Genomic DNA, 27769 nt, shown 5'->3' on the forward strand with positions numbered 1-27769 from the left:
ACCCTGCCGCGTACCGTTTCGAATGTCAAAGAAACCAGACCTTGTTTCATTAACCTTAACCGCTGCAGAGGGGTGGGAGTAAAGGGAAAGTATCCACCCCAGCATAGAGGATCGGAGACCAATATGCTCCAAGGTGGCTCGAAGAAAAGACCAGTCCACGCGGTCGAAGGCCTTTTCTATAGATGCACCTGGGAAAAGTAGGTATAATCCCGACCCTGCGGATTGAGCAGCCGCCAGGGGTCCACCAAGTGTAGAGCCTGTAGGTCCGCCTTCAGCCTCCTTAGTCGCAGATAGGAGAGATGGGAAGCTCCTTGTGAGACGTCTAGAGACGGATTCATGGCAAAATTGAGGTCCCCACCGAAAACAAGCACCCCCTCCGCGAATTCCAGGAGCTCAGGGAGAAGTCTCCACAAGAACTGCGGGTGGTCCGTATTGGGGAGGTAAACATTGGCAAAGATGACCCGCATATTAGACACCGTTTCCTTCAGGATAAGAAAACGACCCTGTTCATCTGACTGTTGTGCCTCAAACGACCAGGGCACCAACCTGGCCAACAGGATGCTAACCCCCTTCGATTTGGAGATCGGTGAAGTGCTGTGGTAGACCGTCGGGAAGGCCCCATTAGTCAGTTTAGGAGTACTATCGCTGCGGAAATGCGTCTCCTGCAAAAAGGCTACATGAGTTCTACTCTTGCGCAAGTCAGCCAGAAGCTGCGAGCGCTTTTCCGGACCACGGACATTAAGGGAGGTGACATTGAGGAGACCCATGATGCCCGACGGGGCAGAGATCACTCAGAGGTGTGAGGGCAAGGCCCAGTCAAGGAGTCCTGCCCAGTCGAAGTGTGGAAAGAAGAAGAAAAGAGAACAAGAGAGAGGAGAGAGGGAGAAGAGGTAAGAGAGCGAAAGAGCCTAGAACAGAAAGAAAAGACAGACAGGGAGGGGGCCAAGGAAAGGAAGGGGAGGGGGAAAGGAAGGCACCGCAAGGTACCCACACAAGGATCCACCCTAATGGGGAGTGGTAAGGGCGTAAGGGCCCGCTCAGAGTCGGGCAGCAAGCAGGTAACAAAAAAAAAAGGAAGGTAGGTAAAACCAATGGAGATGCACCGGAGGAGAACAAAGAGAACCGCAATTAATGTAACTTGAGAACCAATACGGGACAAAAACAGCATAGCAATTAGTAAGCACATACTAGAGACCGGAGCTGGAGAGCCTAAAAATGAGAAGTATAACCGACCAGTACTGGAGCGCAGGGAGAGGGGGGGGACCCCGGGCCCAGCAAATGGAGCCCCAACCGGGCGAGGAATAACAAGGTATTTAGAGGCAACCGAGCGCCCCGTACCCCGACCCGGTGCACCAGCACTGAAAATCCAAAAGTGCACCTGAAAGGAAACTGCGTCAGGGTTAGAGAGATAACTTGGCAGAACATACATCACAGTAGAATAGAGGAGACATAGTACAGTGTGACACCCAATAGGGCCTGGTGGTGCAGGTGTTGGAAGAGGAATGTACACATCATATAAATACCCCATATGCAGCAAAAGGGGACCCCTTAGAAACAGGTAACCACCGGGCAACGCGTAGGCAGGGGGCAACAGGAAATTGTCAAAAAAAGGAGAAAAACACATGTATCCCAGATGCAGTAAAAGGTGGACTTGTGGCTGGGGAGATCTAGCATCATTAAAATGAGCATATTACCCAAATTTCTGTACCTCTTCCAGACCCTCCCGATAGCAATACCCAGATCTTTCTTCAGGCAGGTACAGGCTCTTATTAATAAGTTTATTTGGGCAAATAAACGCCCAAGAATTAAGGCTCATACTATATCACTGGCCAAACGGGACGGAGGAATTGCGGCCCCGGATATTTTTAGATATTACCAAGCAACATTACTGGGTCGACTTATTGACTGGAGCCGACACACTGGAGAAAAGTTATGGCCGGGGCTAGAGCAGGACCAATGCGGTAGTATCCTACAGCGGGCAGCATGGTGTTACCGGGCTCTCCCAACAGAAATGAAAAGACATCCGCTGATAGGACCCACCTTGCGGGTGGCACACAAGCTATTTGTACGGGGGATACTATCGACGGAGGATTCACCCCTTTTCCCAATTTTGGGAAATCCGCAGTTTGTACCAGGGTCATTGAACGGCCCCTTTAGTAAGCTAATGGAACAGGGGTGGTTCCAAGCATCGCATTTCCTGAGGGAGGGCGCTTGGATTCCCAGGCAGGAAATGGAGAGGAAAGACTCCCCCTACCAACTAGACTTTTGGAGATCCTTACAATTGTACCACTTTTTAGACACCTTAAAACCACCAGTTAGGTACTGCCGAACCCTGACAATGTTCGAGAGGTACTGTAGCGGGCAGGGGACTTTACGGCACTCCCTCTCAAGAATTAGTGCGTTACTTAATACTCCATCAGCGGACTCTCAGTTACCCTTCTTTAATAAGTGGGAACGGGAATTAGGAAGACCTTTTACAGAAGATCAAAAAACTAAGATAATAGGGAATATTTTCGAAACATCCATGTGTATAAAGACACAAGAGATGAATTATAAAATCTTGTCTCAGTGGTATCGGACCCCTGAGATTTTGAGTAAATGTTTTCCAGACATGACAGACAGATGTTGGAGGTGTGGGCGGGAAGGAGGAACCCTTATGCATATTTTTTGGGCTTGTCCTAAGATTCTAGGATACTGGAGTAGGGTCCGGGAAATTACACAAAGATTTTGTAAGGAACAACTACCAACTGAATGGTCTTTTTTCATACTTCAGGATGTGGAAATATCAGTGAGGCGCTACAGGAAAACAGTGGTGTGCCATCTCCTGAACGCAGCCCGGGCTTGTATTCCAGGGCTGTGGAAACAGACAAGGGCCCCATCTATTAAGATGTGGCTTAATAGAGTGGAAAACTTGAACAGAATGGAGGACCTAGTATGGACCTCAAGGCAGAAGCGGAGGGTCTACTTGGAAACGTGGGCGGAATGGAACATATTCAGATATTCGGAGGAGGGGAAAGCCTTGATGGATGTAGACTGAAGGTGGGATGACTGCTGCGGGGTCCGGGGGGGAGGCAGGCAGGGGCGTTGCCCTTTTTTTTTTTTTTTTTTTTTTTTTGGGTTTAATGGGTATTGGGGAGGGGTTAGGGACGGGGGGGGTCAAGTAAAGTAAACAAGGAGATACAGGGGAAATGTCCCAATCATGGCGGGACTTTGGTTTCCCGCATGAAGGGGACAGAACCGAAACGGGATATTAAAGGTACTGTCAGGGTGAGAGCCCCGACTTTTGAGGAGTGAGGGAGGGGAAAGAAACAGGGATCAGAACATTTAAAATGTAATTTGTTTTTCCTTCCCCTGGTTATAAATGAAGAATAATTAGATGGGGAAATGTTTTTTTGAAATGTTTGTTTTCTTTCCATGGGTAATTAAATGGATATTCCTGTTATATATGATCAAAGGGGGTTAAACTAGAAGAATACCCCTCGGGTTTGGTTTCTTTTTCCTTTTTCTTTTCTTTGGATTGTACTCGTGAATCTCTGTTTTCCTTGTTGTTTAAAATCAAATAAAGGATGATTAAAAGAAAAAAAACAAAAGAAAAAAAAAAAAGGTGGACCCCATAGTCAGCAAGCATTCACAGAGTGCCGCGCACACATGGGAGGCAACGGGGGACCATGAGGGCACCCCTCTAAGTAGGCACAACTGGCCACAGTCAAATGTATCCAGTACTTCAGGAACCCAGCAGTCCGGGGAGATAGCCCATTAAACAGGGCCAAACTGGCAGTAAATAGAACGTCTTACCATAATCCAGGGCAACACGGAGGATCAGGCTTCATGGGACAGCGGATGAGGCCTGGCGGACTCACGGCTAGGAGCACGTGAGCATGGTCGCCGGACCCGTTGTGGCCTGGGCAAAGGTGGACCGAGTGCCTCTTGAGAAAGAAAATAGTCAAACCAATTAGGGACAGGTACAGCAAGCTTGGCGATGAAGCTGAACAAACCTGGGAGCTGGTCCGAGGATCGGAGGTGGAATTCGGCCGCCTGCCTCCGGACAATCAGGTGAAAAGGGTGACCCCAGCGATAAGTGGCCTCTGCTTCCCGGACCACGTCAAGAAGAGGCCGTAGGAGGTTTCGCATGGCTCTTGTCTGCCTGGAGATGTCAGGGTAGATACGGATAAGTGCCCCATCAAAATAAATTGGACCTTTCTCCCATGCTAGGCACAGGATCTCCTCCTTGACAGTGAAGAAATGCACACTGCAAAGGACTTCCCGGGGGAGGTCTGCGGCACCAGATCCCTGGGAGGGCAGAGAGGGTGCCTGGGGACCCGAAATGCGATGAACCCTGTCCAGTTCCATGTCTGAGTTTGGCGGCTTACCCAGTAGCTGGTTCAAGATGCCTACCACCGTGGCACAAAGATCTGGCCCCATGGTGGCCTCAGGGATGCCACGGAGGCGCAGGTTGTTCCTTCTGCTCCTGTTCTCGCCGTCATCCAGCCTGAGTTGAGTTTCCACAAGATGGTAGCAGAAGTGGAGGACTCAGTACGGTGACCCTCTCCTCCACCATATCCACCTTCTGGCACAGGTCCTGTAAGTCCCTGGAGAGAGCATGCACTATTGAGGCTGCCATTTCCTGCAGGTCTTGTTTGGTGGGGAGACCTGCCACAATGTCCCGGAGGGAGCTCTTCGCATGGCCGCTTGACCCCCCTGCCTGAACTGGGCTAGGCTGCAGGTCTGAGCAGAGGATCGCAGGAGAGGGGATGGGCGACAGTGACCTCTCTGCTGGTTCGGATGGGTCACCACCCGCTCCCGCTCCCCCTGCCGTTCCCTTCTGCATAAGCTTTTTGCCGGCAGCGGCGGTACTCGCCTGGGCTGAGCGTGGCCGGCGCCATCTTGGTCAATCCAGCGGGGGAAGAAGCGGCATGCTGCCGCAGAAAGTAGTGATAGATTTCAGGACCTCTCTGCACCCCCGTTTCTAGCGGGTGCTCACAATCTCCCTGCATAAAGTCCCGGCTCTCAAGGGCTGATCAGCAGACTGTTCTCCAGACTCTCGACAGCAGAGCTCCAGAACAAACGTCCTCACGCTGACATCGCTAAGCCACGCCCCCCCATTAGGTGTTTTTTTTTAAAGGGGGAAGATGGCTGGACACTATAAGTGGAGCTTACATTTCCTCTCATGCCACGTACACACAATCATTTTTCGGCTTGTAAAAAGACGAAGTTTTTCAGCCTCTTGAAAAAACAATGTTTTTGTCCAACTTCATCATTAAAACGACGTTGCCCACACAGAAAAAAAATGCTCTAGCACCCTTGGGGCTGCTTTTGCTGATTTTGTGTTTGTAAAAGACAATTCGCGCTTTTCTGTCTGTTACAGTGTAATGAATGTGCTTACTCCATTACGAATGGTAGTTTTACCAGAACGAGCGCTCCTGTCTCATAACTTGCTTCTGAGCAATGCATGGGTTTTTCACGTCGTTAAAGCCCACACACGATAATTTTTTACAACCCAAAAAACGACATCATTTAAAATGTCGTTAAAAAATAGAGCATGTTCGATTTTTTTTTTTTTGTAGTTTTTCAGAACCCGAAAAATGCTCTGAATCCCACACAGGATCATTTTATATGACATTTTTAAAAAAACTAAGTTTTTTACAACCCGAAAAATGATCGTGTGTACGCGGCATGAGGGTCTACTTTAATCAAATGTATGTTTGCATTTACATTGTGAACTGCCTAATATTTGCATATACAAATACTGAATGTATCACTTTGGCAATACATTAATTGTATTTTTTTTTTTTCAGAGGTTCAGCTTGGGCAAATACAGCTTCTCAGTGGATGATGTCACTTTCACTTTTTCTATACATAGTTGGTAAAAAAGTGTATGTGGAAACATGGGGAGGTATGTTACATGAATGCACTGAAAAAGGATTAATTTTCTTTGAGCAAAGCAGTAGGTTTATGTTACTGTAACCCCTTCCTAACCTGCAAGTATTGACGATCCCTTCCCTGCCCCATTGCTACCCTTTGCAGACTGAAGAGAAGATTAAAAGCCAGCACTGAATAGTGAGGTGCTTAGAACAAAAGTGTACTGACTGCCTGCAAAGTGCATTTTAACAATTAATATTATGTGCAATTAATGAAAATAATATGGAAAACAATTTATAAATTTGAAAACATTAAAACATAATATAATAAATTGATCAAAAACCATTGTAGTTTTGCAGATCAAAGAAATAGGTTCACTTTAAAAGTGCATCTGCCAACACCACCTCTTTATTATTCATTTTATATCAACAGTTATGCCTATTTAGATATACATGTTCATCCGGCTGAAATTTTTTCTCTCCTCAGGATGGTCCAAAGACTGTCTTCAGGAGTGGGATATATACTTGCGCCTTGCTATCCCCAGCACACTGATGCTTTGCGTTGAATGGTGGAGTTTTGAAATTGGAAGTTTTTTAGCAGGTTGGTTTTTCCATTCTATGGATTCTTTCACTCAGCTCTATCTGCTGTATTTCTGGGGACCTGCTGTTCTTTGACTCTGTTTACTGTTTTTGTTATATGTGGTTTCTACATTATATGAATACTTTCATTAGCTCTATTTGCTGTATTTCCTGGGTCCTTACATTCTTTGGCTCTTGACGCAGCATCCCCTTTATAGGTTCAAGTAGACTGTACACTCGCAAGGACTTTTCAAGTCTGCCAAGACTTCATTGCCCTCGGAAGGTGAAACATTGCTAAAGTTTATGCAAAAACAAGAGAAAAATAAGTTATTTCTGCCAGCATGGTTTTTGGTGGTGTACTAGTGGTTTCTAGATAGAAGAACTCTTGCAGAAATAACTTGATTAATTAAAAGGACAAGCAACAAGTGCACAGAAGGGTTAAGTTGATCTGAGCTGTTGGGTAATCCAGAACAGGTGATGTGGCACTGCTCAGTGGTATGTTGCATGAGTACAGTAGTGTCTAGGGAACCAGGTGGTAAACTGTGTTAGCTAAAGTCTTGCTTTGTTTTGTGGTGCAGACTAGAGTGATTGGTGGCTTGGCAACCCTCTCACAATCCTGCGCTTCAGCTGTGGGTACTGACGGTGAAGGGGCCTCTCATGGATTGATGGCTTGACTCCAGGGAACCCGTTCTGTATGGCGGTAGATGCAGATGAAGACTGGTGAACCTGCTCTGTGGTGTCCTTCGGTCTTCATCTGCTGATGATGCTGCTGCTCCAGCCATACTAGAAACCCGAGTGCCTGTGGACTCAGCACTCTAACCTGCACTTTCGCTTCCTTCCCCGGTCTGGCTCCAAGTTCCCCTCTCTTACTGGCTCTCAGGTTGAAAAGAGAAGACTGACAGAGGTCCTTACTCCTCAGGATCCTGGGTGCAATGCCACAAACTTTCCTGGGCAGAGCATTAAAAGATCCACTCTACTCCTCCTGGTGTCGCCCAGTTTATTAGGATCTGCAGTTCTGCTGGTATCTTCCAGAGTGCAACTGTCTCTCCAAGGGACTAGAGAATCTGCAGTATATCTCCTTTGTACAAGCAGTAAAAATAAAAATGCTGCTGATTCTCTAAATTTATTTTATGCTATTCCCAAGACTTTATAAAAGTAAGTGCACAATATATTTTTAATAAATCAGTTTATACCAAACATACTGTGCTGTGAATGGATTTTGCTTATGTGTTTGAGGCAAACTTGAGATTTAAAGTGGAATAACGCAGCATAGAGGTGACATTATGAACTACACGGTTGATCAATAAGGTCAGCTTTTCTTTCTTCACAAACTGAACTTCATGGTGAGCAGGCACTTAAGCTGGAGGTGACTGGTGATTGGAAGCACGATTGGGAGATTTACCTCTTTCCTGCTACATAATTTAAAGTGTGGACTTTATCAGAGCACATTGTCACATATTGACACTTTATGTGGACATTGTATATTATTTGGGAGCACTGTTAATTATTGATGGATTTTGTATTGCAAGTTTTTTTATGTAGTAATCACTATCATTTATTGCAATCAGGTGAATATAGTATAGCCAAATAGATTAGGGCTATAAAGGGACAGCACACCGCTCATTATTTTATGCTTTTTGTTTTATATAGTGCCTTGAAAACAAATTCATATCCCTTGAAATTTTCCACATTTCCACACTTCACAATTATGTGCCAATTTGTGTTGGTCTATCACATAAAATCCCAATAAAATACATTTACATTTTTGGATGTAACATTATAAAATGTAGAAAATTTCAAAGGGTATGAATACTTTTATTTAAGGCACTGTAAAAGGGATTCCGTAAACTTTTTTGGGGGGGTGGTCTGTGGCAGTTCCACGCACACTTGGAAATTATTTTTTGAGTTATATAGCAGCGCATGAGTTTATTTATTTCCATTATACAGTAAACCTTCAATTGCAACAAAAGGAGCAGTGCTGCAAAAAAAGTGCCAAGTGATGCACAATATATATGTATATGTGTGTGTGTGTGTGTATATATATATATATATATATATATATATATATATGCAAAAAAAATTCCAGTGACAAAAAAGTCCACATGCAAAAGAAAAAGTCCTCTTTTCATGTGTTTATATATTCTTTTACCGTGACAATCACCCATAAAGGAAATGTTCAGTTGTGAAGCCACCACCACTTATGGAAAGAGCACAAGTCAACAGAGCTTGCAACCGAACACCCAGCTTTAGATCACCGTAGAGCGATTCCTCAGGCTCTCCCCACTAGCGGATGATTATAAGTTGGTTCTCAATCGAGCATTACCCCATAAGGTTTTTCTCACAAGAAAATTAAAAGAAATGCTCCAATAGTGTAAAACCTTTCTGGCATGTTTATTAAAGATTAAAAACACACTTACATAAATCATGTGATCATGGTGCTATATTAGATTCCTCGCTCAGCTACATGTAACAGCTGGCAGCAGGCTACATAAAGTTGTGAAGTTACTGGTTGCTCATTTTTAAAAGAAAAAAGGATGTAGGAGTAATGCTTAGAAACTAAAACCAGAAAGTTTTTGTGTAAAAAATCGTTTTGACTGCTATTTCCTGTTTTATCAGCTATCAGTGCTCGTCAGATTATTTTAATCACATGGTTATTGTTGGTCATGTAATTGAATGTTGTATGAACAGTTGACCGACTACTGACACTTCTTATTTTTTAGGGCTTATTAGTGTTGTGGAGTTGGGAGCACAAGCCATTATGTTGGAGTTGATAACATTGGCTGCCATGGTATGATGGTCACTTTACTATTTATGCATTCTAACACTTTTAAATCTACTTAGGATGAGACTGTTAATTTGAAACTAAACTCCAGGAAAATATAAAATCATTACATGTGCTATGTGTTCATTTAATTAATTTTATAATGCAAGGAGTTCAAGTCACTGCATTTGACTTAAATCAGCCTCATGAAATACCCTGTACATTAGAGTTCAGGCTGGGAGAAGGAGAAGCAGCACAACTGCTGTTTGGTTGCCGCTGTGTCCAATCACAGTGGGAGCTGACTTTCCACCATATACGTAAAGTATACTGTTGTCCAGCCAGCCTGGAGTGCAGCTTGTCAACAGCAGAAACGGTGGTGTTATACTGGATCAACCTATCTACTCTCTTTTCAGTCCCTAGTAACTTCTAATCTGCCTCTAACTACCTACTGAGCTATCAGACGCCTAACCTGCCTATAGTCTGTGCTATTCTTTGAGCCCTGAGCTAAAACTAGCTCTAGAAGCCCAGACCAGATTTACTTATTAGAGCTTCTCTGGGTTCCATTTACCAGGATTTTGTACAAGGTATGTGAAGGAAATGCAAGTATATCTAAGTAATTTGGTGAATCAATGATTTTCAGACAAAATAAAGATCTATGTAGTTTTGGCTAGTTTTGGCTAGTAGTATTCACAGAAACCTTCAGAACACTTCAATGGAGGATTCAAAAGACATTATGCTATACTGTGTATATTTTCATTTAGTTCAAAATTATGCTTTTTTTCTCATACTAGTATTTATCCACTTGGATAATATCTGTGATGTGAGGAGGCAGTAATTTACCAAACTAAAATGATCTTCACTAGCAATGTCTTGGCCAGATTTCTAATTCATATAATATATTTCTTTACAGCTTCCATATGGCTTTGGCACGGCTGCCAATATCAGGGTCGGAACTGCTTTAGGAGCGGGAGACATTGAACAAGCCAAAATGTCTTGTAAAGTTGTACTTTACTGCGCAGGTAGGATTTTGTACTCTAAAAAAAAATGCTACATATTATAAAAGGAAAAAAAAAAAAAAGATTATGCATACCTTGTAGAAATCAGTATATTTGTCTGTACTGAAACATGAGAAACATGTAGCGTACAAGAAAAATTGATAAAACAAAAAGCAAATATTTGAATTTTGTGAGCATAACTTGGTTCTCCTTTTTTCTGCATGTATACGCTTAACTTTTGTGTTTGCTCTAGTTGTATTTACATGTGAGCATAATTTCAAGGTTTCAAAAATTGCTCAGATGTTTACTACTGACATGAACTTTATAATAAAATAACATTGTGCTCTCTCTCTTTTGTGTTTTGTTGCCTCACAACCTGGAATTAACATGGATTCTTTGAGGATTTGCATCGTTTAATTTACAGAACATGCCCACAACTTTGAAGATTTTTTTTTTTATTATTGTGAAAAACAAATAGGACAAAATAACAGAAAAGGTCAAGGTGCATAACTATTCACCCCCTAAAGTCAATACTTCGTAGAGCCACCTTTTGCGGCTATCACTGCTCCAAGTCACTTTGGATAAGTCTCTATGAGCTTGCCACATCTTACCACTGGGAGTTTTGCAAAATTGCTCCAGCTCCTTCAAGTGTGTTTGGCGTCCTAGCCTCAAATCACACACAGAGTGGTACAGGTTTTTCTCTAGAATATCCCTGTATTTTGCACCATCCATCTTTCCCTCAACTCTGACCAGTTACCCAGTCCCGACTGCTGAGAAACAGTGGGGATGGTGGGGATGGTGTTCTTGGGTGATGCGATGTGTTGGGTTTGCGCCAGACATAGCATTTTATTTGGTGGCCAAAAAGTTAAATTTGAATCTCATCAGACCAGAACACCTTCATCCATACATTTTGGGAGTCTCCTAAATTGCCTTTTTGCAAACTAAAAACGCGCCATTTTGTTTTTTTGCTGAAAGTAATGGATTTCTTCTGGCCACTCTGCCAAAAAGCCCACATATATGGAGCATACGGCTTATTGTCATCCTATGTACAGATACTCTAGTTTCTGCTGTGGAACTCTGAAGCTCCTCCAGGGTTACCTTAGGTCTCTGTGCTGCCTCTCTGATTAATGCCCTCGTTGCCTGGTCCGTGATTTTTATTGTGCGGCCGTCTCTCCTCAGTAAAGGGTAATGACTACAATGTAACACATTTTACCAAACCCTCAGGGCTGATCCCCCAGTTACTTAGGCAGTTCTCATGCAACTAATGAATGCCTTCTCAATTAACAGTTAGTGCTGATTTACTCCAGACATCCCAAATCTTTTGTATGTTGGAAAATTTCTATTATCATGTATGATCTTTTTATAAAGGATTATTTATCGGCTGCTGCTATCCACTGGGTAATAGTAGGCACATCCTTTGAAGGGCTATCATTTTGTGTGCTGTAGACAATATTTCTTGTAGGAAGATTCTAGTGTACCATGGACATATTTATTCCTCATCCAAAATGTCAAGAAGGCATAATTCATTGGTGCAGGGTATAGGATTACAGTGCCTTGAAAAAGTATTCATACCCCTTGACATTTTCCACATTTTGTCATGTTACAACTAACAATGTAAATGTATTTTATTGGGATTTTGTTTGTTTGTTTAACAAACTACTTATGCCATGTACACACAATTGGATTTTCCATTGGAAAAACCTTGGAGGTTTTTCAGACGGATTTCCGCTCAAGCTTGGCTTGCATACACACGGTCACACAAAAGATCTCTGAACTTTCGTTCGTCAAGAACGTGGTGATGTACAACACTACTACGAGCCGAGAAAATTAAGTTCAATGCTTCCGAGCATGCGTTGAATTGTTTCCAAGCATGCGTCAGAATTTTGCGTGTCGGAATTGCTACAGACGATCGGGTTTTTCAATAGGAATTTTTTCAATAGGAATTTTTTCCGTCTGAAAATTGAGGAACCAGCTCTCAATTTTTTGTTGGCGGAAATTCCGACATCAAAAGTCCGATGGAGCATACACACAGTCAGAATTTCCGTTCAAAAGCTCACATCAGACTTTTGCTGTCTGAATTTATGGTCGTGTGTATGGGGCATTAGGATACAAATAGTATCATACAGATATAGAAAGATTCATGCACCCTCAAGAGTAACCAGATGTCAGATCTGTTATTTAATCTACAAACGGCAAATCTCTAAATTGGGACTTTCTTAAAGACAACCAACATAACAGCCATATATATATATATATATACATATATATATATATATATATGTAGAGTATTTCAATAAAACTATATATATATATATATATATATATATATATATATATATATATATATATATATATATATATATATATATATATATATATATGTGGTTGTTATGTTGGTTGCCCTTAAAGTGGAGTTTCCATCCCAAAAAAATGTTTTCATTATTGTGCTCATTAGACCTAAAAAAGAAAAAAATATTTTTTTTACTCATATGGAAATGCCTGTTGCTATGAAGTCCCATGAAATCTGCCTTTGGAATCACCTAGGATCCTGACATCATCTCCCTCTAATGCTCCTGGGAAATGTGTGTCATCATTTCCCAGGATGCAGTGCGCTACCCAATTATCACTCCCCATCCAAGACTTCCAGAAAGTAAGTGCTTGTGGGCTTCACAATGCCCACAAGCAAAATTACAATGGTGTGGACATAGTTTTATTGACTATCTTTTTTGAATAACTATGTAGAGCGGCGGCGGATTGTAAAATAGTAAGTGACCGGATTTATATTATAAAAACGCATGATGAAAGAACATACATTTAAAAAATGCTAATTGTGGTTGGAACCCCGCTTTAAGTCCCAATTTAGAGATTTTCCGTTTGTAAACTAAATTAAGCTACTGCTTGTCCAGGGCATATATAAAGTAGTCACAATTTCTCTGTAGCATTAATAACAATTCAGGAATATTACTCCAAAAAACATCCCTGCAACAGGTAATTCAACTGTAACACAATAGCATAAGAAGAGATAGGAGCCCTTATCACCGAGATTGATCTAGTGCTTTAGGGCACTTTATGTAGCTCCCACATTGACCTTGAAAAATGAGAGGTTCTAGGACTCTCTATTTGCATCCATAAGGTAAATGTCATTAAGCATAAAAAGAGAAGAGAAAAAAAAGAAAGGGGAAAAAAAGGGGGAAGAGGGGTGAAAGGAGAAAAAGAAAAGAGCAAAGAAATGAGCAGAAGTCAAATCCCTTGGCCTGGGCCCTCAACCTCCTTTACCAATGCAACACTGACCACTGGAGATTTCCATGCTTGTGCTATAGTATTTTTAGCTGCTAAGAAAATGAAAAGAAATGAGAGTTCGAACATGTCTAGGGATCTTGTCCAGCATGTCCAAAGACAGCGTTATTTTAGGATTTTTAGTTATATTTTATCCTGTCAATGAATAGACCAGGGTGAATATTCTGATCCAAAAGTGTTGGACCTTTGGACAGGACCACCAAACATGGAACATAGAACCCTCTTGCCAGCACCCTCTGAAGAAAAGGGGTGAAGTGCCAGGGTACAATCTTGCCAGCCTCGCCGGGACCAGGTACAATTTGGACAGCACCTTGTAATTCGCTTCCACCAGGAAAGTATTGAGTATTTTATTGGGATTTTATGGGATAGACCAACACAAAGTGGCACATAATTGTGAAGTGGAATGAAAATGATAAATAGGTTTATTTATTTTTAACAAAGGAAATATCCGTGGGATGCATTTGTATTAAGCCCCTCTGAGTCAATACTTTGTAGAACCACCTTGCGCTGCAATTACAGCTGAAAGTCTTTTTGGGTATGTCTCTACTAGATTTGCACATCTAGAGAGTGACGTTTTTGCCCATTCTTCTTTGCAAAATAGCTCAAGCTCTGTCAGATTGGATGGAGACCATCTGTGAACAGCAATATTCAAGTCTTGCGTCCACACGATCGTTCCATCCGATGAGAACGGTCTGATGGACAGTTTTCATTGGTTAACCGATGAAGCTGACTGATGGTCAGTCGTGCCTACACACCATCAGTCGTGCCTACACACCATCGTGTCAGAACGCGGTGACGTAAAACACAACGACGTGCTGAAAAAAACGAAGTTCAATGCTTCCAAGCATGCGTCGACTTGATTCTGAGCATGCGTGGATTTTTAACCGATGGTCGTGCCTACTAACGTTTTTTTTTCTATTGGTTAGGTATCCTTCGGTTAAATTTAAAACAAGATTGCTTTTTTCTAACCTATGGCTAAATAACCGATGGGGCCCACACGCGATCGGTTTGAGCGGTGTAACTTAAATCCGTCCGGCGCAAGGCGTTCCTAATCTAATGGGGCGAGTCCCATTTAAATTAGGCGCGCTCCAGCGCCGGACGTACTGCGCATGCTCCCGACGCGATTTTCCCGACGTGCATTGCGCGAAATTACGTTACGCCGAGTTTTGTGAATCGCGCCGGGTAAAAAAAGTTGCGGCGGGAAAAAAAAGAAATGCGGTGGGAAAAAAAAATGTTTTTTAAAAAAATTTACAGCGTCGCGGGAAAGAAGGGTCTACTTTTACATGGTGTACTAACTTTACACTTTGTAAAAGCAGCCCTAATTTCGCGATGGCAAACTAATACTGACGGAGAAAAAACGAAGCGTAAAAGCTTTGTGGATCTCCGTAAGTGCTAATTTGCATACCCGACGCTGGATTTCGACGAGAAATGCCCCCAGCGGCGGCTGCGGTACTGCATCCTAAGATCCGACAGTGTAAGTCCCTTACACATGTCGGATCTTCTGCCTATCTATGTGAAACTGATTCTGTGGATCAGTTCCATAGATAGAAACAGGGATACGACGGAGTATCAGTAGATACGCCGGCGTATCCCTTTTGTGGATCAGGCCCCAAACTCTCATGACCTTGGGATCTAAGGGCCTGATCCACAAAAGGGATACGCCGGCGTATCTACTGATACGCCGTCGTATCCCTGTTTCTATCTATGGAACTGATCCACAGAATCAGTTTCTCATAGATAGGCAGAAGATCCGACATGTGTAAGTAACTCTTTGCTGCCCTATAATTGAATACAGAACATATTTAGGTGGATTTTCCCAGAGAGCTGAGCTAATTCTGATGAGAGGTCAAAGTAGGAGGACGGATTTTTTTAACATCTCCAGACTGACAGTTTCAAAATAAGCAAGTGTAACCTGGGTAAATGATGCTTAGGTGCCTCTAAGTTAAAGCGGTAGTTCACCCCCCCCCGACACATTTTACCATCGAGACAGGCATTGTAGCGCGAGCTACAGTATGCCTGTCCCGATTTTTTTAACCCCGTACTCACCTTGTAGTCGTCCATCGTAGATTTCGTCTCCCGCGGGGAATGGGCGTGCCTATGGAGAGGGAGGATGATTGACGGCCGGCCCTGGCACGTCACTCTCTCCGAAGACAGCCGGAGTAGGTCTCGGCTCTTCACGGCGCCTGCGCACAGGCTATGCGCACGCGTCGTGAAGACCAAGCCTATTTCGGCTATTTCCGGAGAAGCGTGACGCGCCAGAGCCGGCCGTCAATCATCCTCCATCTCCATAGGCACGCCCATTCCCCGGTATCTTCGATGGACGACTACAAGGTGAGTATGGGGCTAAAAAAAACGGGACAGGCATACTGTAGCTCGCGCTACAATGCCGGATTTTAAGGTAAATGAAAAAAAAAATGTTTTTTTCCCGTCGATAGGGTGAACCCCCGCTTTAATGAGTAGTTAGTTCATTTTTAATACACCTGCCATAAGTGCATCTGCAGTATGAGGAACTGTAAACAAATTCCATGTGCTTAGTTGTCCTAGTTAGCCTACGTGATAAAAAGTATACAGTAGCTCCATATCAGGTAGTATCATTTCGGCTTTATCTTTGGGTTTTTGCAAGGTGGTAAGTTTAAGCTTTACTAGTAACCATTTTACTGGATCAGGAATTAATAGAAAATCCAAACACTTAGGCCTCGTACACACGACCGAGGAACTCGTCGGAAAAGACACATCGTTTTTCTCGACGAGTTCCTTGTTAGGCTTGTCGAGGAACTCAACAAGCTTGCTTTGCGTACACACTGTCAAGACAAAATCTACTCGATCTCAAACGCGGTGACATACAACACATACAACGGCAGGGGAAGTTCGATTCCACTGGCACAACTCTTGGGGCTGGTTTTGCTAATCTCATGTGTTTGCGTGTTAAGTAAAAGTTTGTTAAGAGACGATTTGCACTTTTCAGTCTGTTACAGCTTGAAAAATGTGTTATCTCCATTATAAATGCTACTTTTACTCCCGTCTCATACTTTATTCTGAGCAAGCGCGGGTTTCTTAGCATACACGCGCTCTCGTGTTTCTCGTCGAAAACCAGCCCGACGAGGAACATGACGAGCAAATTCAGACTCCCGTCGAGGAAAAAGAGAACTTGCTCTCTTTTTTGCTCGTCGAGTTCCTCAACAGTTTCCTCGATGAAAAACGTACACACGACCGGTTTCCTCTCCCACCAAGATTCTTGATGGATTCTGCCGAGGAAACTGGTTGTGTGTACGAGGCATTACATTTGTCACAAGAATAGGAAATAAGGGGGGTTCACTTCATTTCTCACTTCACTTCACTTCACTTCACTTCACTTCATTTTCTCTGACTTTCTGATGGTGAAGGGAAATCTTCCTAGTGTGACCTAGTTAGAAAAGAAGAAAAATTATAAATATGACAATAGATACACATTATTTGTCAGGCCTAGCACACATTTGAAAAACATTAGTCTTGCATTTATGTGTCATTTGTTTTCAATTATACAATTTCCCTGGGCTTGGATTACCACAATTCAGTTATTCTTACTTGATGTATTAATGAGCATTAGCTAGGCATTTCAAGCATTACATTATTTTTCATACTAATTTGTGCATCCTGTTTTTCAGCATTTGGTTCCTTGGTGGTCAGCAGTATTGCACTTGCACTGAAAAATGTCATAGGTTATATGTTTACAACTGATGGGTGAGTAATATGGAGATAAGGTCTTCAAATCCATTTACATTATCACTTTGATATAGTTTGTATCATGGTAATAAGCAGTGATCAGACATTTTCAAACACAAGATTTTTATGTTTTCACTTTTATGAAAAAAAACTTCAATATTGGACACTTTCACCCCCTCCCTGCCCATGCCAATTTTCAGCTTTTAATTGTTCTCACAATTTGAATTATAATTACCCAATCATGCAACACTGTACCCAAATGAAATTTTCCATCCATTTTGAGACAGATGAAGCTTTCTTTTGGTGGTATTTAATCACTGCTGGATTTTTTTTATATGCAACCAAAGAAATGCTCAAAATAAAAAAAAACAAAAAAAAAACATGTTTTTCTTAATTTCTGTTATAACATTTTGCAAATAAATAATCTTTAAGTATGCCTACACACATAGCAAAGGCATACTTATAATTACACCTCAAAACACATTCTACTATGTCTCCTGAGTATGGAGATACTACCTGTGTGAGACTTTTTCACAGTTAAATGCATAGGGGCCAAAAATCCAAGGAGCACCCTTGGGCTTTCAAGAGGCATAAATTACACATCTAATTTCCTGACTACTTATCACATTTTCGGAGGCCCTGGAGCACCAAGACATTAGAAACATCTACAAAATAACCCCATTTTGGAAAGCAAATAAGGTATTTTCTGAAAGGCATAATGAGTCTTTTGAAAATGTAATTTTTTTTTCCACAAGTTTTTGGAAAATGTAGAATAGTAAGGGGAGGGGGAGGTAGAGAAGTGGAAGGGAGGTATTGGGTGGGGGTTGGGGGGAGGAGTGGGTAAAAGGGATGGAGGGGATAGGTTACCATATCTCTCTCCCTCTATGGGGGTGGGTAAGGGTAAAGTTGGGTGTTATGGGATGAAGATTGTTAATAGAGGACCATATTAATTTCGGAATTATGTTATAAAGGTTATTGTATATGAGATTGATCTTGGGGCGGTTTATGCTGGGATATTGTGTGGGGGACTTCCTTGTTGTTTATTAAGGGTAAAAAGTTCACGGTAATCTGCTGTTGTGCATGGCAAGGGATTTAAGGTATCCATTGTTTGTTGAAGGGGAGTGTGTAACTGAAATTGAGCCGGAGTGAAATCGAGTGTATAAGTAGTAACCCTAGCAATGATGCAGTGAACATCTGACCAGAATGTTTGGAAGGTAGGGCAACTCCACCATATGTGTAAGAGTGACCCTTTTTCACGTTGGCATCTCCAACATCTGGATGATCCGGACAGTATTTGTGAATAAGGGTGGGGGTGCAATATCATCTGGCTTGACTTTTGTATCCATTTTCTTGGGTTGTGATGTTAACGGAACCTTTATGTATATTCAGATAGATTTGTTCCCAATCTTCAGGGGATAGGGGTAAAGAGAAATCTTTTTCCCAGGCTGAGTACACCAGGCTTGTGTTGGGAGAAGTGTTCGTGAATAGAAGAGAATGCGTTGTGGAGAGTAAGTGGCGTTGGGGTGTTTGCATTGGATTTTCGAAAGGAGATAGAGGTCTAGAGACCTTGAACTCCCTATATAAATCATAGAAATAGTGTGACAATAGTATGTAGTTCCAGGGAGAGATAAGAGGTTCATCACCGTTGGATGGAAGTTTGTCGCATGGTAGGGGTTTACCATGTGCGAAAAAGTGGAGGGCTAAAGCATTTTTGAGTGGCCAGGTGTCCTTTAGGAAGTTGCTATGTAACCGGGGGGGGGGGGTCAAGGTTTGGGTGAAAAAGGGGGAGAGGGCCAGGTATTAAAGATAAAGATGTTGATTTGCATGTTTTTTGGAAGCTTCTGAGAGTTGGGACAATAAGGGGATGAAGACGAGTGTCAATTGGGACGTGTCAATCGGGATGTGCATCGAGGGTAGTGAGCAAAGGGGGAGTGGGGTGAAAGAAGCCTCGAGTGTGACCCAGTCTTTAAATGTGCTATGGATGTCCCTTTCTATAATTTTGGTGAGTTGGCAGGCACGATAGTAATTTCTAATGTCTGGTAGGCCTATTCCTTCTTTGTTTTTGGGTAGAGAGAGGTGTGAATAGCTGATTCTTGGTCTGCAACTTCCCCAGAGAAATCGAGTGCATAGACTTTTATAGCATCGGAGAAAGGATATGGGAATATGGATTTAAGCTGCTTGTATAATATAGAGGAGGCGAGGTAGAGTGTTCATCTTTAGGGTAACTGCTCTATCAAACCAAGAAAAGATAGGCTTGTTCCACCGTTTGAGGTCGTTGGTGAGGATAGGTAGATTTTTTGACGTATAGGTTTTAAAGTTGTTGAGGAAGTTGGATGCCTAAATGTGTTATGTCTTCTTCCTTCCAGTGGAAAGGAAAGTTGCCTTTGCATTGGGTGACAGTTCTGCTAAGAAGAGAGACATTAAGGGCGTAGGATTTGGAAAAATGTATCTTGAAGTTAGAGATTAATCTGAACTGATGAAATTCTGCTAAGAGGCTGGGAAGTGACGTATGTGGTTCAGTGAGAAACAGGAGAATGTCATCGCAAACGCCACTAATTTGTATTCTTTGTTGTGGGTTTGTATGCCCTTGATGTCCGGATTGTTTCTGAGGCTACATAAGATGGGTTCTAAGGTGAGTACGAACAGTATTGGGGAGAGGGGGCAATCTTGCCTCGTCCCAGAAGGCAGCCTCTTCTAAAGATGATGCACAAGAAAGCCTGCAAACAGTTTACTGAAGACAAGCAGACTAAGGACATGGATTACTGGAACCAGATGAACTTATTTGGTTCAGATGGTGTCAAGCGTGTGTGCCAGCAACTAGGTGAGGAGTACAAAGACAAGTGTGTCTTGCCTACAGTCAAGCATGGTGGTGGGAGTGTCATAGTCTGGTGCTGCATTAGTGCTTTTGGCACCAGGGAAACTACAGTTCATTGAGGGAACCATGAATGCCAACATGTACTGTGACATACTGAAGCAGAGCATGGCCATCTCCCTTCGGATACTGGGCCACAGGGCAGTATTTCAACATAACGACCCTAAACACACCTCCAAGACAACCACTGCCTTGCTAAAGAAGCTGAGGGTAAAGGTTATGGACTGGCCAAGCATGTATCCAGACTTAAACCCTATTGAGCATCTGTGGGGCGTCCTCAAACTAAAGGAGGTAGAGCTCAAGGTCTCTAACATACACCAGCTCCGAGATGTCGTCATGGAGGAGTGGAAAAGGACTCCAGTGGCAACCTGTGAAACTCTGGTGAACTCCATTACCAAGAGGGTTAAGACAGTGCTGGAAAATAATGGAGGCTACACAAAATATTGACACTTTGGGCCCAATTTGAACATTTTCACTTAGGGGTGTACTCACTTTTGTTGCCAGCAGTTTATACATTAATGGCTGTATGTTGATTTACTTTGAGGGGGAAGCAAATCTACACTGTTATTCAAGCTGTAAACTCACTACATTACATTGTAGCAAAGTGTAATTTCTTCAGTGTTGTCAAGTGTTGAAAAGATATAATAAAATATTTACAAACATGTGAGGGGTGTACTCACTTTTGTGAGATACTGTTTATATATATATATATATATATATATATATATATATATAGTGCAACTATATATATTTTTCTCACTTCTTTTGACTGTTATGTTATCAGGTTAGTTGCTGCTTACCTTACCTTGCTTACTTAGAGCTTCAGGCCATTCTAAAACCTTTATTATCTTAGCGCAGTTTCTTTTTTCCATTTTTCCATTTTATATATATATATATATATATATATATATATATATATTGTAAGATTGGGTGATCAGACTCAAGCAGTAGGTGCGTTTTCAATGAGTGTGCCAGTCCAAAACTGTATTTTTAACGGCATGATAACCCACTTTTATTTTAACCCACTTTTATTTAAAATAATGGAGAAGTTCACAAAATACATCAGTAGCCCATGCAGGGGGTTCCACCATTACTGTATCTTGCACAATCAGAATATTTCAGCCTCCTTGCTTACTCTGGGCTGCTTCAAACCTCCAGCTTAGACCTTAGGTCTGCTCCTCAGACCAAAAAACTTCCTCTTATGGCGTACTCACGATCAGCTGCTTGCTGCTCTGTCACAGTGGAGACCACCCACCCCAGACGATGCACTTTGTTGCGAAACGCGTTGGGCGACTCCACTGCTGCCGTTTTTTCCATTTGATAAGCGCTCTTTTACTCTTCTAAATGTAAGTGTTCTTACCTACATTAAAACCGTTGTACATTCAGTATTACGCTATGTGCCCTTCTTTTCCTCTTTAACATTCCATCACATCGGTTTCATTCCCTGGCCCAATTTGGGTATCTCCTGGAAGCACCCATCTGCATGAATCATTTCCTTGGTCTCCTTTTGGATTGGTGTGTGAGTCGCTTCCGTGGGAATTGCAGCTGAGGATCTATTTTCTACAGCGGTTCATATTCTGCTCAGTTGACCCTCTGGACGTATGTTCATTAGGGTTCTCTTGAGCCATACCAGGCCACATGCCCTCCCACCCCAAAGCACCTTGTCCCCATGTTGATGGGAACAAATGTCTCTTCCCGACAACCCTGAGCTGTGGTTGTCAGGGTCTGCGGGTGGGGGGCTTATCAGAATCTGGAAGCCCCCTTTAATAGCTATAGCTGTTTGAAGCTATTGCTTCACACAGAATTTGAATCAGTTGATCGTTTTTCGACTGATCTGAATTCTAATCTTTATGAAAAGTTGGGATTCATTAAAATAATTTGTTTTACTCATTCTCTACTAATTCCAACTTTTTAGAACAGTTAGAATTCGGATCGGTCAAAAAACGATAGACCATTTCGAATTCTGCCTGAAGAAATAACTGGTTGTTAAGCAGCGGGTCGGTAAGCCGCCACGCGTCCTTATCAACCATGAGTCATCAGCTGTCAGCTTGCTTCCCCACTGATAGATAAATTTAAAGATAAAGAATGCCGGCAATAGGAACACGTTAAAAAAATTTCGTCCCCCCAGTCCATACCAGGCCCATTTTATATTAACGCACCCTAATCTTCTCCACCTACATGTGATATCGGACCTACAGGGCAGGCTATGACATTAAATTGTTGTGTCTTGAATTTTCCATGGTCAGCCTCTCATTTTTGACAGGCTAAAGGCCATTTTTCACCTTCCCAATAATATGCACTTTGCACAGGTAAAAGATAGATGTGGTTTAGATGCGGTAAAGGTATTTTATAATGTGGTATAGGGTTGTTATACAGTAGGTGCAGTCTAGCTTTGGAATACATGCTTTATAGGGTATAGGATGGGTGTGGCATGGATTGGAAACACTTAGCATCTTGCCCTCAGTGGTTCAGACTCTGCTAGCAGTATCAGCAATGGTCGAATAGCCCTCTCAACAGTCCCAGGGATGCTGTGGTGACCTCTCGCTGTAGAAGGGGGGCCCACTTGGTCTCTCCCCAAAAGCCTCTGGTGATCAGTGGTGGGAAGCAGAGGATGAGTGGGCACTTCAGTCTCCCTGTGTCAGCAGTGCAGGTGCTATGATGTGGGTGGTCCTGCGATGTCCCTGGGTGTACGCACTCCCAGTCTCAGGCTCAAACCTCTGCTGGTAGTGCCCCCCAATGGCAGGCAAATATACAGATATAGGTGCTGTCCTTTGGTGCTAAGAGGAAGAACTTCCCTAGGCAGTTTTCAGGAAAAAAAACATCTCTCTGCTCCTCCTACTCCATAGTGCCTATTAGGATTTGTAGTTTAGGACGTCTATTTGTCCCATTATATGGTTGCCGGCTTAAACTACAACTCCCAGGATCCTTAGCGCTCTGCATAGAATTCTATGGGGTTGTTAGGCTTTCTGCTGGCCGGAGGAGTATGGTGCAACATAACATCAGTATCTTAGTAGAGGGAGAGAAGAATAAAAGGCAATGGGGTTGATTAACCAAAACTGGAGAGTGCAGAATCTGGTGCAGCTGTGCACAGTAGCCAATCAGCTTCTAACTTCAGCTTGTTCATTTAAGCTTTGACAAAAAAAACTGGGAAAAAAATGGTTACTCTGCAGAGCTGCACCCGATTTTACACTTTCCAGATTTAGTAATTCAACCCCAATGTCTCCTTTTCCATATTGCTGTAGCCCCATCACATGGCTACACCTACTTTTTTTTACTTCTCTTTACCTATATAAAACAAAACAAACAATTTTTAAATGATACTGTCATGGTAAATGATTTTAGGATGTCCTTATGTGATTTAATTGTATTTCTTTTTGTCTTTAAATTCAGAGATATTATTGCTTTGCTTTCAAAAATCATGCTCCTATTTCCTCCACTGCACCTGTGTGAGGGAATAAATGTAAGTAGTTAATTTGTTAACTCAATTACAGTATATAACAATTAATAGACTATTAAAGCTGAACTCCAGAAATTATCTGTATTGCATTCTGCCCCTGGGGAAGCTGACACACATTGTAGTTGTCGGCCCTTCTACATTGATAACTGTGGTCTTCCAAGAGTGGCTCAGGTTATGGGCATGTAGCTTCCCCTCTGCACACTTATCACAGGGGGTTTACTCACTTGACACTGCCACCATTTATAGAAAGAAGCCTTGTATTTGTTTTCAATGAATACAGGGCATTCACTGTTTGGACATTGTGGGGATTGTAATGTCACCACCCCTCAATTCCAAAAGAAAAAAAATAATTACAAAGATGTACTAAGAATGATGACAGTGCTGAGTGAGCAACCCCATGTGATCAGTGTGCAGAGTATGGAATTCCATACATTTGTGTACAGTACCGGACACAGGAACTTAAAGTGGTTGTAAAGGCTTGTTTTTTTTTTCCTATAAAAAAAATAAACATGTTATACTTACCTGCTCTGTTGCAGTGGATTTGCACAGAGAAGCCCAGATTCTCCTTTTCTCTGGTCCCTCTTCTGTGATCCTGGCCCCTCCCTCCTATTTAGTGCCCCTACAGCAAGCAGCTCCCTGTGTCCATTCAGACATGGAGCCCTGACCCAGCCCGTCCCCCTCTCCTCTGACTGGCTCGCTGGTTTTGATTGACAGCAGTGGGAGCCAATAGCGCAGCTGCTGTGTCTCAGACAATCAGGAAGGAGAATCTTGGTTGGCTAAGACAATCGTGGACATCGCTGGACAGAGTTGGACCTCAGGTAAGTGTTAGGGGGGCTGAGGAGGGCTGTTGCACACAGAATGCATTAAGATAAAAAAAACTTTTGCCTTTACAACCCCTTTTATTCTTACACCATGAATTACATGCCGGTATCTTCAGGTGGACACTAGCAAAGCTTTTTAGGTAATGCCACCTAGTGTATCCATATAATCCCACCCATTACATGAGGATACAGCAGGGTTCCTCAAACTTTTTAAACAGGGGGCCAGTTCACAGTCCCTCAGACTGTTGGGGGGCTGGACTATAGTTTAACAAAAAATATGAACAAATTTCTATGCACACATCTTATTTGTAGTGCAAAAAAATATTTAATATTTAAAATATTTTTTTTTTAATCAACATAAACTTATTAGTATTTCACAGACTCCCCTCATCACAGATCCCCCCATCACAGAACCCCCTTCCCCCCCATCACAGAACCCCCTCCGTATCACAGAACCCCCTCATCACACAACCTCTCCATCACAGATCCCCCCATCACAGATTCCTCCCATAAAAAAGCCCCTATATCACGTCATCCATCACAAAGCCTCTCATAAAAGATCCCCCATCACAGACCCCCCATCACAAATCTCCCCATTTCAAAGCCCCCCAAAACAAACTCCTCTCCATCACAAAGCCCCCCAGTAACAGACACCCCCATCACAGATCCCCCATAACAGACTCCCCCATCACAGACTCCCACCATCACAGTCTCCCCCCATCACAGTCTCCCCCCAATCACAGATCCCCCATAACAGACTTACCCATAACAGACTCCCCATCACAGTCTCCTCCCATCACAGATCCCCCCATAACAGACTCCCCCATCACAGACTCCCCCCATAACAGAATCCCCCCATAACAGAATCCCCCCATAACAGACTCCCCCCATCACAGACTCTCCCATAAAATAACAGACTCCCCCCATAACAGATCCCCCATAACAGACTCCCACATCACAGATCCCCCATCACAGACTCCACCCATAATAGATCCCCCATAACAAACTCGCCCATCACAGACTCCCCATAACAGATCCCCACATTCACAGATCCCTCATCGATATTACACTGCCACCCCTTCTGTAATATCACAGCACCCCACTCCCCGCTGCTACCTTAATCACAGAAGACATGAAGCAGGGCAGGTCTGGACAAAGGGCAGGACTTTGCAAGTGATTGATTGCTGGGACCGTCCCGCTGCCTAGTAACCAATCACCTGCTTCTTAACTCAAAAGGTCCCACCCTTTGTCCAGACCTGTTATGTTTCTCGTCTTGTGTGATAAAGGTTGCAGAGGGAGGGGGATTGCTGAAATGTTAAAGGGACAGTCCGCGGGCTGGGTAAATCACACTGGCGGGCCGTAGTTTGAGGACCCCTGGGCTACAGATTAGTCAGCAAGTGTTACCGGTCCCAAAATATAGATTAAGGGAACCGATGATTGTCGACGTACTGATGTGATGTGATCATCTCGGCGGGTACTACAAAAATACACGAACAGGAAGACATATGACCATGCTTCTTTATGATGTGAAATGAGTTTCACTTTTACATAACAATACATACAGTTTTTTATATAGTTACATATTTATAATCGCTAACATAACAACAGTACAGATTGGACTGAAATACTTTTAAAACATAGTTGCAACAATGAATACCATTATATTTTAATAAACATACATTTCCCTTTTATTTCGTGTTATAGACACTTATCTTTATCTCTATGGCACACTTTAGCTGTGTCATAATGAGAATTACACTGCATTGCTCTATAAATATAAATCCTGAAGCAATTCTCTCTTTTGACCACTAGATGGCGCATCTTGCATAAATGTACAAGCAGTGTATAACCTTTCCATGTGGCTAATAATATCATTTTACCATGTGCTTCTAATATATATAACTTTGCATAAATCAGGTTGAAATATACCCATATATAACAGTCTAGTGCTTGCAATAAACAGTTGCTCCGACCAGTACAATAGTCCTAGGGTTTTTCGCTATTTTCACTGCTCTCAACACATGCTGCTTTGAAAGTCTAATTACAACAAAACTATTGCACAAAATCTACTAAAACTTTCTCCTGCAACTGCTCTAGATGTTTAGGAATCTTTCTAGTACAGTTTAGTAAGAATGAGAAAGGTTTAAAGTACATACCTACAAAAATACACGAACAGGAAGACATATGACCATGCTTCTTTATGACTAAAATGAGTTTCACTTAGTCACATGGTGCATGTGGCCTTATATAGACTCTGTTCGGGTACCCTCTCTGCCATCTACTGGTTGTTTTATAGAATAGCAGGATATCAAAAAATAACAATAAAAATAAATGAATGTAGGCTATGGGGTGCCTGTTTTGTCTTTCAAGTGATACCCCAGCCCGTCACACTCTCCCCTCCTTTAGTTAATGGCTCCTGACATTACACTTAATTGTCCTCTGAACTCTATTGAGTGATTTAAGAAACCCAAATAGGTACTTGCTGCCACCACGGAGCTATGTTAACTACCTGGTATGTCATGGGAGTAGCTAGCATTGTAGGAGTTTGTACGGTGTGAACCTGACTTGGTCTGTAGGTTGGATGACCTAGTGTATCATATGTAAAGATCTCTTTAGACTTAGTTTGCCTGGTAGATCTTCTTACAGGAGTTGAGTCTTCTCCATCAACATCATTCTCTATTAGCATATCTTGGCTCACCGGTAAGTCTTGACTTAATGGGTGTAATTCTGCAGTGTCTAGTTCCACCATGTCTGAAGCCCAAACTTGGTCGCCAACTACTGTTCCATCATTTTGTTCTTGTTCAAGATTGGGTGTGGTAATTGTAGGATAGAACTCTGGAGCAGAAATTCTTAATGGCGGTTTCTGTACGTTTTGAGAGTTTTGTTGAGGCACAACGTGATCATGACTTTCTGTAGTCTCAGGTACATAAGAATAATACCATCCTTCATCATCGGAACCTTCCTTCTCCTGGTTCAGATCCATGCTAGTCTCTTTCCTGTTACTTGATTGTCTTTTGTTCATCGGTACTCTTGGAATGTGTCTTTCAATGGGTAGGTCATTTACTGGTAGTAACAGATTTCTGTGCAGTACTCGAATAGTCTTTTTACCACTTTCAGGCTGAATTTTGTACACAGGCCCATCTTTGATTCTTTCTACTACTTTGTGTACTGATTCTTCCCAGTATGAACGAAGTTTACCAGGACCTCCTCTTTCAGAGAGATTTCGCACTAAGACCCGATCACCCGGTTGGAGAGGTGCTCCTTTTATCTTCTTGTCATAGTACTTCTTCCCTTTGGCAGATGATTTTTGGCTATTCTCGGATGCGATCTTGTAAGCTTCTTGCATTCTGGATGCCCATTTCTGAGTAAATGTTGGTTGACTTTCTGATTCCTTTTCCAAATTTAGATTGAACATTAGGTCAATCGG

General features: G+C 42.5%; 1 protein-coding gene across 1 annotated transcript in view; it reads left to right on the forward strand.

Annotated features, from left to right (window-relative positions):
- The window catches only part of LOC120926666 (multidrug and toxin extrusion protein 2-like), a 143402-nt gene that overhangs the window by 91336 nt on the left and 24297 nt on the right, over positions 1–27769 (forward strand). The window contains exons 8-13 of the mRNA XM_040336791.1: positions 5796–5893; positions 6346–6459; positions 9158–9225; positions 10109–10217; positions 17135–17210; positions 23455–23524. Of these exons, the coding sequence (XP_040192725.1) occupies positions 5796–5893; positions 6346–6459; positions 9158–9225; positions 10109–10217; positions 17135–17210; positions 23455–23524 (535 nt within the window). The remainder of the gene's footprint in view (positions 1–5795; positions 5894–6345; positions 6460–9157; positions 9226–10108; positions 10218–17134; positions 17211–23454; positions 23525–27769) is intronic.

This window comes from Rana temporaria, chromosome 2 (assembly GCF_905171775.1).
Source record: "Rana temporaria chromosome 2, aRanTem1.1, whole genome shotgun sequence".
NCBI classification, from domain to species: domain Eukaryota; kingdom Metazoa; phylum Chordata; class Amphibia; order Anura; family Ranidae; genus Rana; species Rana temporaria.